Here is a 15,893-nt window from a genome sequence, read left to right as displayed (position 1 = left end):
GTGAAAGGTCTGAACAAGAGGAGTGAACTAACAATACTCTAACACACAGCTGATCTGGGACTTTTTTTTTTGCTATTTCACATGCATTTTTTACAGCTTTTTGCTAATTACTAATCAAAAATTAATTTGTGGAAATGTAAGACTGGTAGTAACCAGCACGCGAAGACAGATTATGGCTTGTGCTGGATTATGTGGGCATTTTATACCACCACATATTCTTATTCGGGTTTGGGTTTTAGAAACTGTACTTGGTAGAAGACAGAAGACGAGGGAGAAGACAGGAAGAGGTACAAGTAAGACATTTATCATTGGAGGCTCTGGAGTGTCAAGTCAGCACATTATATAAAATTAATCTTGCCAGCTACTGGTACTTAGCTTTTTCAGCATTAGTCACAGTCAGTAGTTGTGCAGAGAGGCACAGCATCCCAGAAACATCAGAACAAGCACAAGAAAGAAAGAAGGACTGATACACAAGGTGAGATTGTACCTTGTTAGATATACACCCGTTTGAGGTTACAAGAGAGGGCACACCAGTATTGGCAGTAGCACAGGTACCTCCAGCATCACTGGGACTCAAATGGTACCCAGTTGACTAAATAGGTCACAAGGAGACTTGAGGGGCCTGTTTCAGTGATCCAAAGGCAATTTTCATTTAAGCATCTTAAGAAAAAAAAAAATATATAAAATCCATATGTAATAGTTTAATTTTCTTCCACGGGATCCAGGTAGATTCTTTGTCTCATGACAGGTGAAGCAAGGACTGCTAGTCCAAAGGGAGGAGGTCCTGTACTCCAAAGCAAGCACTGGACACTAGATTAGAACTACAAAAACTAACACCAAGTTATATGGTCCACACTGCAATGTGAAGGTGTTTCTGATAAAACCTCTTGTACTAGAAGCAGTATTTACAGCTGAGGAACTCAGGATGTTTCCTATGCAACTAATTAAAAAAAAAAAAAAAAAAAAGAAACAAGCAGCTTTAGTAGGAACAGAAAGTGTCATGTTGCTTTGTCACGTGTTTTATTCAACTTTGCTATTCTAAATTCTACCTGAATATTACTTAAAAACTGTTCTATAAAGCAAGTATCTTCATGAAGACCAGATAAACCTGATGAAAAAGCAGATCATTTGCACTGCCATTCCAGTCACAGGAGGGCGTCACGAAGGCATACCTTCCCATCTCCTCTCTTTAGGACACAAAGGTTAATGTACTATGTTCATCCTTTGAGCTTCAGAGCTCAATCCTAATTATTGTGGAGAGGGGAAGATAATGGCTGATCAGAGCTGTGGGTAGAAAGCCACAGACTGGGTATTTTTCTCCTATCAGATTATTTACATGCAAAAGCTACATCACAATTAAGCCTGCCAACAACAATTATAACTGCTGAAAGTTAAGACTTATGTTGGGTCACGTGTAAGGTTATGCTCCTTCAGACTCATTTTTCAAAGTGCAACTAATAGTTCCACAGTAACTTGATAGTCTTATTCTCACAGAAAGGATGAGGAATAAAGCCCTATTGCTAGATAAAAGTAAGGGAGGAAAAATTGTTTATCATTATGAGTACACTATTGAGCAAGGGGGGGGCAAAAATAACACTGCAGCAACAGCCCTAGAAAGACCAAGTGATAAGAACAGAATCTTTGCACCAGTTACTAGAATATAAATCACGACTATAAAAGAAGTCACTGAAGTGCTTTGATGTGCCATCAAATTCCTCTACTTATAATAATAATGATAGATGGCAAAATGGAATATAAACAGATGACAACAGTTCAGTTGCATCCTATTCTTCATCTACTTCTTTTTCTTTTCTCCCATTATTTTTGATTTTCTGCCTGGAACTCTCCTTCCCCTCTAGCTTGGAAAACAACTAGCTTCCGTGTGAGTCACTGAGATTTATTTATATGGATCACCAAGTTATCAAGTTGACTTTCAGTACTGCTCAACTTGAACTTCATTAACTGATTTCAAAAAGATGAAGGACATGTGTAATATTTTTCAGTTCTGCAATGAATTATGTCGATTTTTTTCACGGTGAGAGCTAGAAGGATTTTACATTCAGGTAATACACAATAAATCAAAATTTCTCTAACAAAAAGTTGCACAGAATTCCAGTGCTTCTCTCATGTTTATATACCAGCTCTTCATGCACTTCAAACAGTCTACAGTAGAAGTTAAGGGACTCGGCAAAATACCATTGCAGTAGGAGAAAAGATATAGTAACATCAACAACAAACAAAAAAATACATATTTTCTTCTATTTTGACTAGTTATATTTCTTCAGACAATAGACAAGCTAGAGGTCGATCTGTTCATTCATACAAGCTTCAAGCCGGAAAGTTTGTGGAGGCTGCTAACAAGGATGGGAGAAGAGTCACATAATTCAGTGATTACCATGACTGACAATTAATATTAAAGTGCACGCTTCATTCCAGGGCAAAGATAAAGCCAGAGCTGGAGAGCTGCAGCTGTAAACACAAGTCATAAAATGTGAATGCTAATTCAGATTAAACAAGTTTCACATGTATTACTTCCAGTGCTGGTAAACCAAGCTGTTCACTAGTGGTTAAGTGTAACTGTCTTCAAATTAACTGTTTCAGAGAATGCTTTTTCCAAGGCAAATCATGGCCAGAGTAAGTTATTTAGAAGTGGTTTACACTACCCCATGCTTACAAATACAAGAAAAGGAAAATACTTTTGAGAACTAAATTAGACTAACCTAAAAACAAGATTTGTGTGATACTAGCTAGTATTATAAAAACTGAAAGCGCCCTAAACTTGGAAAGTAAAACAATAAAAGGTTGGAAGTTTTGGGGTGTGGGGGGTGTGGTGGTGGTGATTTTTGCTTTGTTTTCTTTAGAAAAGCTTGAAGGAGGCAGAGTAACAGAGACAGAGAACATGAAAAAAAATTACCAGAAAACAATCAGAGGTATTTTTTTTTGGTGTGTGTTCAGTGTAAAGGAGGTATGGGCTTACCTTACTTTTTAGCCAAGATAATTCAGTATTGATAGACTTGAGTGCTGATACGCATTCCTAGCACAGTCAGCGTACTCAAACACTCAATATAGTAGAGTCTCCACATACTCTAGGGTGTCTCGCAGCACTACAATAGCAATTCAGCTTTCTTCATGTGCCTGCAAGCCATATATTTCCACATTCCTGAGACTGTAAGACAGCTTGTAAGTGTTTATGAGTCAGAACCCTGCTTGGAGCATCAGCAGCTCTAACATGGGGATAGATCACATTCCGAAGGAGGCAGAGAGAGCTCTGTTCTGCCATCACACTCGTACACTAGATAGTGTGGATACACCGTGAACATGGAGACACATATGATTTGCTTCTCACGTGGCAATGTGGATTCCAGGTACTGTAGAAATCCACACAAATTATGTAAATACTGCCTTGAAAAGTACCACGGTACTTTGACATTGTAATTCCAAGACCAGCCCTCTACGGTGCAGTCTATTACATAAAATACCAAGCTAATCATAGCAATTGAGCTTTATGAGTGTTGCCAAATCTCCTAAATGGAAGTAAAAACGTGGATAGAAGTGTTTAGGATGAGTCAATTACACACCTACCTCTCTTGGAAGGACAAACTAAGGAACTAATTACGCCTGACTGATCACAACAACCACCAATTCCTTAGGAGAAAAGCGTGCTTGTTTTAGATCCTGCTTAGGTGTTCTTGTCTATTCCTCTCCTCTTCCCTGATACTTGAATAATTGAGGGGATATGCAGTTCCTAACCTTGAGAAGTAAGACTGTATCAAACTGGAGTCTGGTTATTTTTCAGCCCAAGACAAATAAAGCATGAATCTCATCTGAGCCACCAAGAGCAGTTTTTACTTCCACGCTTGCCCAAGAAGTAGTGAAAGCAGCAGGTTCACCAAACTCGTTGCTCTAGGTGCAAAGCCCTGGGTGCTCCACTCAAACTGGAGCTGTGTGTTACCAGCATGTTTGGGAGAGGAGAGAGAAGGATGTACTGCAACAGATATAATGTGTGTATCATTGACTGCAAAAGGGAAAAAACATGATGCTATAATTACAAGCAGACATTCAGCACAAGAAAAGGAGCTGCTATGTAGAGAAAAACTGAATGGAATGCAGGAACAGTCAACAGAAACAACCCACCTTTGGAGAAAGAAAAAACAACATCTGTTCAAAATGCTATTTACAAAACAATTCATTTCACAAGTGCCTGTGTGATATTAATGCTTTTCTCAAAATCCTTACTTCCAACATCCTTGTCAACTCAAAAGACTGTATCTGCATAGTCTTGTATCCTGCCCTACTCAATCTAGCTGAATAATGAAGAGGAGTACTTTGTGAAACTGTTTGTTTAAAATTCTCTCTTGAGCATTAAATGCCAAGAGGAAATATGGAAATGGTCACTCCTACACAGAAGAGTGACTAGCTGATTCAAAACTGTGATTTATTTTTAATGAGTACGTGTGCAAAACTGAATCATGTTCTTTATCTCTGGACAAAATTATTCTTAAGATGAAATTTATCTTGGACACCATCATTCTATTCATCTTTGTGGTTGGAGAAATCCGTGGTTTTCTGGCTTCAAACTAAAGCTCTGTTTTGGACCATCAGCTCCTTGTTACTTAGCAATTGGACTCACAACACCCTGCCAAGCGACTAGGAATGGATGTTTCAACACATGTAATGGTTTCTCCCTTTGATACCACTTTTCCAGATGTCCAAAAAATAAAATAAAAAAAATAAAAAAAAAAAAAAAACCCAAACCATTAAACAGGTTCACAATGAAGCTAACTGGAAAAGTTCCAAAAGCTCTCTTCTTTCAGAGCCTCACCTCATCTGTCTGGCCAGTAAATTCTGTGGACAATATGGCATTGTAACACACTTTTGAAGAGCACAAGAAGTTCTTGCAACAACCCTTTCAAACGATGAGAAAAGCTCTATTAATGAAAAAGCTTTTCAGGAAAAAACTACTGTCCCAAAGGAGTGGAGTTACCTCCAATTTACCAACCTGAGATTTCGCAGTGGGCAGGCTGCAAGTAAGCCAGTACATTCAACCTCATGTGATGCTGCAGCCAAAATGGAGTCTGGATATTCACATAACACTTACTCCTACTGCCTGCACTTGCCTGGGAATAGTCTCAGGCAACATGCCCTCAGTCCTTCTGCATGATGCATGGCACTGGCTGTAGCCTGAATGAAAACCAAATAGTAATCCGTCAGAAATTTTCCAGGCAGTTCATAAAGTGTACAAGCGACTTACGTGGAACTTGCAACAGGAAGGGAAAATTCTTTAAAATATTCCTTTAATTCAGAGGGGAGTGTTTGGAGCTTGTTTCATTACTACCAATATACTTTGCTCATAATACAACTCTTCTTCCTTAAGATAGAGATTAGATTTGGTTCTCTGAAATCCCTTCCTTACACTCAAGTCCAAGTGAAGAATCCTACTCTCCTCTTAAATACAACATCCCTGAACTCGGAATAAACCATACAGTGCTGTACTAGACTAATTATCAAATCTACTAAATATTTAGACAATGGAATTTCTGTTATCACTACCTTAGAAACAAGTCCCTTGATAATGGCAATAGCCTTGCAGCAAGCAGCAGGATCCCTCGGGAGCTCTTTATGTAGCAGATGCTGTTATGCATCACAAGCATGCCATGCTCCATCATCCGATGAAACGTTCAACTCCCCCTTTCCCCTCCACAGGAAGCCAAGAGGATTTCCCAAGTCACATGATAAATTAGAGCATTTTCATTCCAAAAAAGGAACCACATTTTTTTTCCCCTGAGAAATCTCTGCACTTTTTCAGTTCACTGTTATTTCAGGGAGAAATTTCTTTCTCTGCCAGCCTTTCCTCCCATCTATCCCACACACAAGAATCTCTGCAATGTTTCGGACAGGTTCCCAATTAATTTAAATCACTTTTTAAAAGTTACTGCTACATTGCATATTGACTGTATCTGAGTTTTGTCTAGAAGCAGAAAACATGAATGGAACATGGTATATCAATTTGTTCTCAGTGGTAAGCATTACATGCATAATGACACTACAGTAACCATACAGAAAATGTTCTATACGAAAACATCATCGAGACCCCAGCTATTGCTTTCTAACACACAACTAGAAAAAATCCTGCATCACTCTAGTGCTATCTTTAACAGCCCATTTTCTCTTAAAATCTTAATTTGTCACAGTAGTATCTAACATTGACACTCTTGGAGTTACTTTGCCAAGCAGAAACTCCATTATCGTTTAAGTCCAAATATCTAAGAAATATCCCACGGGTAAATTATGAGGATGTGTTTTTTAAAAAATGGTTTAAGTGGAGAGAAAAAGTCTATTTCTTTTTACAATAATCTGCCACAACCAATTTCTTTAATTTCGAGACATACCTTCAAGTCCACTATTCTGATTAAATTCCACAGCCTGCACTCTGGCTGATGAACATCCATTTGCAATTCATTCTACAGATTTCAGCTGCAAATCAAAAACGAATGCAGCACCATTAGAAGTCATTTTTGGCAGAAGACAACAAGGGTTTAAGACAATTATCATCGCGCCTTAACGAGGGGGATTTACAGAAGGAAAACACGTGGAGAACAATGTCTGACAAGGAATACACAGACACGGTTCAGCAGATACTGCCTATTCACGTTTCAGCTGACAGCGAGCAAGCCCGTATGTCAAGGGAGCACCTCCTGCTCACTGGAAGCTATACCTTTTACAAATCATTGACAAAGCCACGAATTTACAGGGACCGTATGTTGAGTTCTAACTGAACTGTCCTTAAAGTTGCTCTTCCAGCCATTTCCAAAACATACAAGTCTCAAATGTAGAAACAAGCCATCTGCATTACTACTTTTAGGGAACAGGTTTTTCCTTAGCAGCTCTGAAGTACAGCAACAATTGCCATGAGCTCATCCCAATAAACTCATTATTCAGCTTAAAGAAACGTGACATTCTTCGTAACAAAATAAAATAAGAAAAGCTCGGTGCTTTTCAAGGTAATATAGTGACGCAGAACAGGGAAAACATGGAGAAACTTCAGATTCTTCTCCAGTAAATGACCTAGAAAATTGGAAGATGAGCTGGAAATTCCCCTCACAACCTGGAAGGAAAGGATCCTGTTTGCCAGCCACCAACTCTACAGTCACTTCATTCATGAACCACTTGCTGAGCTTCCCCACTTGAAACTGCACGCACGCCGATCCAAGAAATCCAGTTATTTTGCACTCCTCCTTCCAACTCATGTATATCAATTAAGATAAATCCAGTAGCAAAGGTGTCCTTGGCTAACTCCATACTCAGATGCTCTGCAGTGAGAAGCTCTGAGCAGTAATCATCTGACAGAGTGTTCCGGTGTCCCCAGCTCCTGCACACACCGGGATGAATAGATGCTGCTCGGTGGTACCCTGCAAAGCCAAGGCTTACCTCTTCTACCCAGCAACCATTCACCCTCACCCCATTTTTACAACCTCACGCCGCTCTGAGTCTACAGAAACTCTGAATAACAAAAAGAGCATCAAGCTGCATACACATCTTGGGACCTGCGTGACGAAAGCAATCGAAATTGTTACCATAGCGTTATTCCAAAACCCTCTCAAAACAGCAATACTTTCCACAAAGCTTTTCTTAAACCCTATAAAATGTCTTAGGCCATGACCTCCGAGTGAATTATTTTGTTCCTAGCAGGCTACAGGACAGAACGCAAGATTGACAATCACCCAGAGGGTTTTTTTAATGCTGGCTGCCCCCGATTGATCCTTTCTAAGTTATATATCCAAGTGAAATTCAAGTTTTAATTACAGCGATAAGCAGTTTCAGAGATTTGAGTGTCTCGTCATTGCACGGCAGTCCTTTCCTCCTGGGGAAGCCAACAAAAGCGAATCACTGAAATGAGGTTGTTCACCACATTTTCTCCCTTCTGGTTATGCAAGTTGTTCTACATTTCCTAATTCCTTATGAGTTGCCAAGAATGCAGAAAAAGACAGTGGACACGCTTCGTATTTTACATGAGACATGATAACCCACAGGCTTGCCCTACTGGAAAATAATTCCACATCACATCCAAGTACTGCATATTTTCATGTTCACTAAAATGACATCTCATTTTGATGACCAATTGAGACCTGAGTAACAGGAAGAAAACACTTTGCCAAAATTTTAATAGCAAAGGGACAAGTCACTTCATTTTCATCATTAAATACTCAAGGATAAAACAGTCCTTAATGCCAGATTGCTCTAGATCGCCCTCAAAAAGCAACTACCAAAATATGATGAAAACCGCATCAGCAATATCACAGGTGGTCTCTCATCCAGAGGGCACTTCAGAGATTAGAAATATTCCTCCATGGTGAGCAAAGAGCACACAGTTTCATATAGCAAAATTTGTCAAGGACAGGTCTTTATCCCACACAGGGCTACCAGAGGCCATCGGAACACAAAGCAGCAGTTGGGATTTCAGGTAGAGTGACCACCAGCTGACACTGAAATAAATATATAATGAAATGGGGAAATAAAAAAAAAAATCCAAAACCTAAAATCATTTCTACATTTCCATGGACCTACAAATAGGAGAGTAATTTGAGTTACAGATTTGTGTCATCTCAATGCTATTTTATAGCACAGCAAACAAAGGCCTCATAGCACAAATCTGAAATGAAATCATAAAAGTTACATTTTACCCTCAAGACTGGGTGGGACCTGATCTCACAGAAAATTTAATCTTCGAGATTAGACTAAAAACAGCTTTGGAAAATGAATACCATCACCAAGAAAAAAAAAAAGAAAGTTTTCTTCTCTTTTTCAGGCTTGACTCTGGTAAGGAGCACTATACCCATCCTGTCTGAGTGCAGCTAAGAAACGCTCCCTGTATGGAAAAAGAGCTGTCCTGAATTTTTTATATTGATGACTGGATAAACCTTACCATGACTATAACTTCCTTTCCCAACACAAACCCCACATACAAAGTCTTGGTTATTTCCACAGCCTGAGTTATAAATAAAAAAAAAAAAAAGTAATACCATCAAATAATGATCAAAAAAAAAACCCCACAACATCTACTCCTTCCTATATAGCACTCCTCTTCCACATCAGGAAAGTCCCAGAACGGTGTGCTTCACACACTACCAAATAAAGCTTTTTTCCTAATCACTGAGTGAATGGGCGCATCAAAAGCTATGAAATGCCTTTTTTTTTTTTTTTTTTTAATTCAGCCTCTCTTCAAAACCTATTAGCCACATTCATACACCAAAAAATACTTGCTGGTCGTCCCCCCCTCTAAGTTTTTGTTCATGAGAAAAAAAAAAAAAAAATCTCAACACAATCTAACAAATAAAGCTAAAAAGCACAAAAGTTTCAACACAGCTCTATAATTAGCTAAGGGCAGATTCCCCCCTCTCATTTGAAGTAAAAATGTTGAGAAGGTTCTTTCCTCCTGAACTTTTCAAGACAGCATTGAGCCATAGCCTTCCTTGTGGCAGTATATCCGGTGTGAGGCAACAGACCTTGCTTTGCTTTGCATTTGAATGAATTTAGCCAGCACTGGAGTAGGCAAGTGACAATAACTAGCTACAAAAAATCAATAAGTTCTCACCACCCTCTCTGCCAGGGCGAGGCACGCAGGGAGTCAGTGGGACAGCAAGTGCACATGTGTGGGAAAGAGACAAGGGAAAAAGCAGAAAAAAAAGGACGTCTGGTGGAGAGACCCATCTTTATGGTTTAACCAGCCCTTCCGAGGGCTCCCTCAACATCATAAATGTTCTGCTGGGTTGGCATTTGCTTATATTGCAGCTCAAGCCACATCCCATCTTGACTTCCAAAGTGACACCAGATGCATCTCTTCCCAGTGTGCAGCATGCATGTCACCGCTCCTATGGATGTCCCGTCACGGGAAGCATGGGAGGTGAGGGTAGGCAACAAGTGCAACCAAAGATCCGGCAAGAATAATTGTTTTATCCCACTTCAAACTACTGGATAGCCAGCAGTTCTTCAGCTTTTTAATCAGTCATTTGAAAGTTACCATCAGCAGTATGCAAGGTCAAGAAAACAGAAGTTCAGTTAATTAAAGCAGTCCGCCAGCTGCCGTCCTCAGCAAAAATACAGACATGACACCAAAATATTCTTCCAAGTCTCATCATCCTTGCAGCCAGTCACTGCCACCACATGAGTTTTGTGAGCCCCAAGATTCAGCTATTAAATAAATTTCTTTCAAGAGATGGGCAACAGCAGGGCAATAAACTGTTGCTTGGGACAGCAAGGGTTTGAGATGGTTATGGAGGCCCACCAGGGAAATTATTACCCTCCTACCGAGCAACAGCTTCTCTGGAAATTGATGCTGCAACAGCTTCAGCAGTATGTCCCTTGCATCTTCCTCCCAAGGCTTTTCACATCCCAGAACACCTTTCCTTGGCACTGAGTCCTCTCATCTTTGCAGGATACGCTGTCTATTGCATCCTTAATTACAGGGCTACCTGCACCAAAATCCTACCCCGCTTGGAGGACTGATCGACACAAGTAATCCTAGTCCTCATCCGGAGCAGAGATAAAATACCTACTTGAAATTTGGCTCCAGTTCACTTAGGTTGAGTTTTTTCCTTTTCAGGCTTAGAAGAATTACCAGGATTAACTACCATAGGAACGCCACACACAGCTGAGCTCTTGATTTTCAGCAGGTATTTTTTCCAGATCTGAACCTGCTGATTACATTCTGATCCAGCATAACTCAACCACTGACTACGTGCACCAAGAAACGCAGTAACAAGAGACTCTAATCTTTGTAGGAAGAAAGCCACGAAGATTAGACATTCAACATGCAAAAGCACAGCATTTTATTTAAGTCCTTTGTCTACCACCTCATACTTGAAAAACACTTACAGCTCACTTCTTTGTCAACCTGTTCCACAAAAGATTGCTTCCCAGCCCCACCGCATCTCATCGTAGCAGAGCTCTTGCCTTTGGCAGCTTACCCTCAACACCCACAGCACCTGAAACAAGTAGGAGTCAAAGAAGGGGCTTCCCTTGCTTCAGAAAAGTTTCCTCCAAGGAACATCCACTGCAATTCTCTCTTCATGCTCCTCCAAGGGCAAGCTGTCTAACAGGAAAATAGCACCAATTTTTGTATTAAGCACTAGAAACTACTGCAGGAAAAAGGCCTTAATTATTAGGCAGTATTGTGATTTATGGCTGCTACGCTTCCCACCAGTTGATAACCTAGCAAACACCAATAGACTGCGAAAGAAGTGCCACATCTCCCACCAAGGGCTTCGTTCCCATCCTGCTCCTGTTGCTTAAAACATCAGCGCATGGGGATGTGCACTCCAACCCCCAGAGCACACCTTGTAGTGTCTTTGCTGACCACCACCAGCCAGGCTTCTCCCCACCTTCTTACTGCTTCTCCATCCTTTGCCACTTCTTCCACACAGCTGGTGTACAGAAAAAAAAAAAAAAAAAAAAAAAAAAGAAACAAAACCAACAAACCAACACACAATACATTCATTCCACCTGATCTTACTTGCCTATACCAACTTCTGTCATTTCTGGTCTTCCGACCAGCAGAAGTTACCTTGGTCGGATTAACCAAACTGCTCCTCTCGCCTCCTGTCTTCACATGCAACCTCCCAGCAGTGCATCAGATCTCCACAGTTCCCTCCCAACGAGGAAGCACATACGGCATCCGCTTAAAACAAACGCCGATACTATTGATGTTTCGCTCTATGAACTATTCAGCTGTACTCATCTCCAAAGCTGTAACCATCCACTCATTCCCCCTGACATTACAACCCTCCAGTCTACTTCAGCAGTTTCTCCACTGCAAACGTGCTTGCTAATTCTTTCCCCTCTCCTCCTTTACAAGGCTTCCTCCACTCCCATTTACATGTAACTGAGACTGGGAGAGTGAAAAGAGAGGCAACCTCTGATACTTCTGCTATAAATCCATTTATTCAGCTCTGTCATATTCTTCCAACACTATGAACTCTCCAGCCCCACTTTCTACACGGTTATGCCAACTGGCTCTCTCCTCACCCTGCACAGTCATCCTGCAAAGCACAACACCGTCACTTTCAGAAGGAAAATTCGCAAATATCACTAAACACTTCCTCCTGCCTGCTTCTCCCTATTCCGAAATCAGTAAGTGAACTTCTCATTCAAATATTCCGCACCCTCCTCCCCCCAGGATCTCTCAGACCCTGTGATACTGTTCAGCTAGGACAGAACATGAAGACTCGCTGTCTCCTCCGTATCCCACATCTACATGCTAGAGCCCTCTGACATTTTGAACTCTCTCAGGTTTAAAAATTCTCAAGCAAGCTGTGAATTTTTCATTCAAGCCCTAAGTCTCCCAATATTACTGTATTTTACTGTATAAAGTACTGTCTTCTCACAGCAGTCTGGTCAACTGGTCTAGGGTCTTCCAATATATTTTAGATCCCTTTTGAAAGAACTGATCCATAAGACCATTTAGTATTTCCACCCTATTTCAAGAAAGCTCATTTGATTTATCACCTCTGCTAGTAACCAGACATCCCGAGAAGTAATCAAGTAGAATTGATTGCATTAACAACAATACTGCACAGACATACCTAATATAATCGCTCTATTAATTACACCTATATTATACAAACTCTTCCTACCTACTTCATAATTTAATCTATAGAATCACAAAGCTTATATGGTCCAGTCCTATCACAGAGCAGGACTAATTGTTTATCAGCCATAACCAGTTTATGTGAGCCTAACCCGTCCTAACCACCTCCAATAATGAAGATTGAACAGCTTTCCCAGTAAATAATTCAGCATTTCACTACTCTGTCAGTAAAAAGATTGCCAGCACTTAACCAAATCACACTTCTCACACTGCAAGCCTATTGCTTCTTCTTCTACCCAACACAGATTTTCTGGTTTTCTCCTCCCTCTTTGCAGCAACGTCCTTTTGATTTTCTCTTTATTATGAAGAGCTCCAGTTCCTGCAATTTCTGCTTGGACAACATTTATTCTAGGATTCGGCAGCTTTCAGGTCTCTACTCTCTCCCAGCGGTCCACATAGTTTCTCAAGTGCAGCGTGACGGAAAGGATAACTCATCTTTTCTGTGAGAAGATAAATAGGCACCTTACAGATACTGCTGAAACGAACAATTAGATACCAGGTCCCAACCTGCTCACAGCAAGTTCCCACCTGATCACGAGCCTCTCAGGGACACTTCACCATTCAACACCTACTGAACCGACGTGGGTACAACCTCCCTATTGAAAAGAAGAAAACCCCCAAAACTCATCACTGCAACACCACAAACAGCCAAGCTGCCAAAAATCAAACAGCGTAACTCAACCAGTACTAAAGCCAGAAGAGCTTTCTAATCATCAGCCCACGGGACACAAGCAAAATCCTTCTCCTTCCCCCAGCACCCGAAGGAGACGGCTGTGACAGTATGATTTCAGCGTGCTCCTCAGGATGCCCACGTTTCAGCAGTGTCCACTCAGGCAGGGCCACAGCAGCAGCGAAGTATCCCAGACAAACAGAAGATGTTTTAATGTTTTTAATGGTTGGTTTTAATCTTCTTGCATATTTACTGCTACGCTTCGCCCAATTAGTGGAATCAAGCATGAATCTGAGTCTCTGTTAAATTAATCACAAAGGTCAACTTAAATTTAGATAAATAATTTATTATTTTCTGGGATAGATTGCCAAAAGAGACAACCAAAATGATAATTACAAAAACTAAAAAGGCTGTTCCACAGCTTACCAGAATCCAGGGTACTGGTGGCCTCACTTGCCAGGTTGGTATTTACTAAATCTAAAGTCAATGCTACAAAGGTCACACTTCACACATGTGAACGACCGCACTGCAAATACGGGACTGATGCAACTGAGACACTTGACACCGACAGAACCTCTGGTATCCCATCACCATGAAAACATACCGACACCGTCAGAGGAACTACCGGCACCCTGGAGATACAAGGCACAAATGCTTAGCTGCTCTTTAAACAGCGCCCCGGGGACCCAGCGTTACAGCTGCTATTCCAGAGGAGCTCAGAGCCCCGCTCCATCACCCGATTAATACACGATTTTGGTGGCTTTAAGGTAGTTTTGAGATTAGTTGCTTCGGCAAAACAACAAGCAAGCGACAGGTGCGCACCTCCAACGGCAGCTTTTTTTATAGGCACCAATAAAACAGACTGTGGCAAAGGTAGAAGAATATCCCATGGTTACATACTGTTCCCTTAGTTTAAAAAGAAAAAAAAAAAAAAACCTCCCGGTATTTTTAGCAAATCTTTCGAGCTCCAAGACGCAACCTGCTGCCTTTACAGTTTTTTTCCACCCTAAGAGACATAGTAAGCAACGCATGTGCTGCGAGTCTTCCCTGTGCTTGGCAGAACCATGAAGCACGCCGCTTCTGCAAGGGAAGCGAACAAAAACTGACTTTTCCTTGCCCCCCATCCCTCACCCCAACCCTTCCTAAAGCCGCACCAACCTGGATGACACGGGGAGCATCTCCCCTGCCTGACCTTGAAGGGGGTGGCGGGGAGGCGGCAAAAAAGAAAGAGGAAAATATTTAAAAATGAATTTTAAATTAAAAAAAAAGCGAAGAGCCGCCAGGCGCTTGTGCTCGCCCTCTCCAGAGACGATGCTCCCCCCGCCAAAACCGTCAGCCCCCCCTCACCCCCCCCCGGGGAGCTCCCGCCCCCCCCCCGCCACCTCCGGCTCGCGGCGGCCCCGAGCGCCACCTGGCGGCCGCGCCCCGCCGGGACCCGACCCCCGCCCCGGGAGCCCATCGCCGGTACCGCGGGCTGCGCCGGGCCGCTCCCGCGCCCTCAGGAGAAGGGGATTTTAAGAAAAAAAAAAAAAAAAAAAAAAAAAAAAAGAAGAGGTACGGCGGCGGCGGGGTGTCGCCTGTTCCCGGGGCAGAGCCGGCGGCGGGGAGGGCCGGGGAAGCTGCCCGCTACCGGAGCGGGGCTGGGGGGGGGGGGGGGGGGGGGGCTCTGCTCAAGTTTCGGCGCGAAGAATAAGGCGCAGCCGCCTCGCGGGGAACGGGGCAGAAAGAGGAGCCGGGGCCCCCCCGCGCGTCTCCGCCGCCCGCGGCTTGCCGGCACCGCGCCCGCCGCCTGAAGGGCACGGCTCCCGCCTCACTCACCGTCCGGTGTCGCTGCTGCTGCTGCTGCTGCTGTTGGCGGCGCCGCCCCAGCGCCGGGAAGCAACCGGCCGCCGTCAGCGCGGCGGCGGGGCGGCGGCAGAGGAGGAGCGGCAGCGATCTGCCCGCCGTGGCCGCCATCGCGCCGCTGGAGCCGCCTCACGCTGCGGCGGCAGCGACGGCGGCGGTGGCTGCTGCCGCCCGGGGAGGGGGGGGGCGGGGCTGCGGGGGGCGGGGCCGACCGGCGGCGGCGGCCAATCGGAGCGCTCCCTGCGCCGGCCCGGGGCTCGTCAAGCCAGGCCGGGGCCGCCAATCGGCGCCGCGACGATGCCCTGCCCGGAGAGGTGATTGGTCGCGGCGTTCCCTCCCCCGGCGGTGGTGGGCGGAGCCGCGCGCGGGCTAGAGGGCAGGGAAACTCCTCAGCGGGGGCGCCGCGGGGTGGGGCCGGTGGGGAGGGGCGGGGCGGGGTCTCCCCCGGGGCGTGGCCAGGGCGGGAGGGGGCGGGGCGGGGCGGGGCGGGGAGAGCGCGCGCTAGGGGAAGGGGGTGCACTGGGGAGATGGGGAGCGTTGGGGAGGGGGTGTGAGGATATGGGGAGCACCGGGGAGGGGGTGCACTCGGGAGGGGGTGCGAAGATATGGGGAGCACCGGGGGGGGTGCACTGGGGAGATGGGGAGCATTGGGGAGGGGGTGCACTCGGGAGGGGGTGCGAGGATATGGGGAGCACCGGGGGGGGTGCACTGGGGAGATGGGGAACACTGGGGAGG

At 43.9% G+C, this 15,893-nt stretch overlaps 1 protein-coding gene across 3 annotated transcripts in view; it reads right to left on the bottom strand.

The window, feature by feature from the left end:
- Positions 1–15,336, bottom strand: part of MCU (mitochondrial calcium uniporter) — a 101,899-nt gene extending 86,563 nt beyond the window's left edge. For all 3 annotated transcript variants that reach the window (XM_042789091.1, XM_042789079.1, XM_042789090.1), the window contains exon 1: positions 15,132–15,336. In XM_042789091.1, the coding sequence (XP_042645025.1) occupies positions 15,132–15,269 (138 nt within the window). In that variant the 5' untranslated portion in view covers positions 15,270–15,336. The remainder of the gene's footprint in view (positions 1–15,131) is intronic.
- Between the last annotated feature and the right edge of the window lie 557 nt (positions 15,337–15,893).

This window comes from Tyto alba, unplaced genomic scaffold (assembly GCF_018691265.1).
Source record: "Tyto alba isolate M040663 unplaced genomic scaffold, T.alba_DEE_v4.0 Super-Scaffold_1, whole genome shotgun sequence".
In the NCBI taxonomy this organism is placed as follows: Eukaryota; Metazoa; Chordata; class Aves; order Strigiformes; family Tytonidae; genus Tyto; species Tyto alba.
The sequence above is the reverse complement of the archived record's forward strand: the minus strand, read 5'-3'. Positions and strand labels throughout refer to the sequence as shown.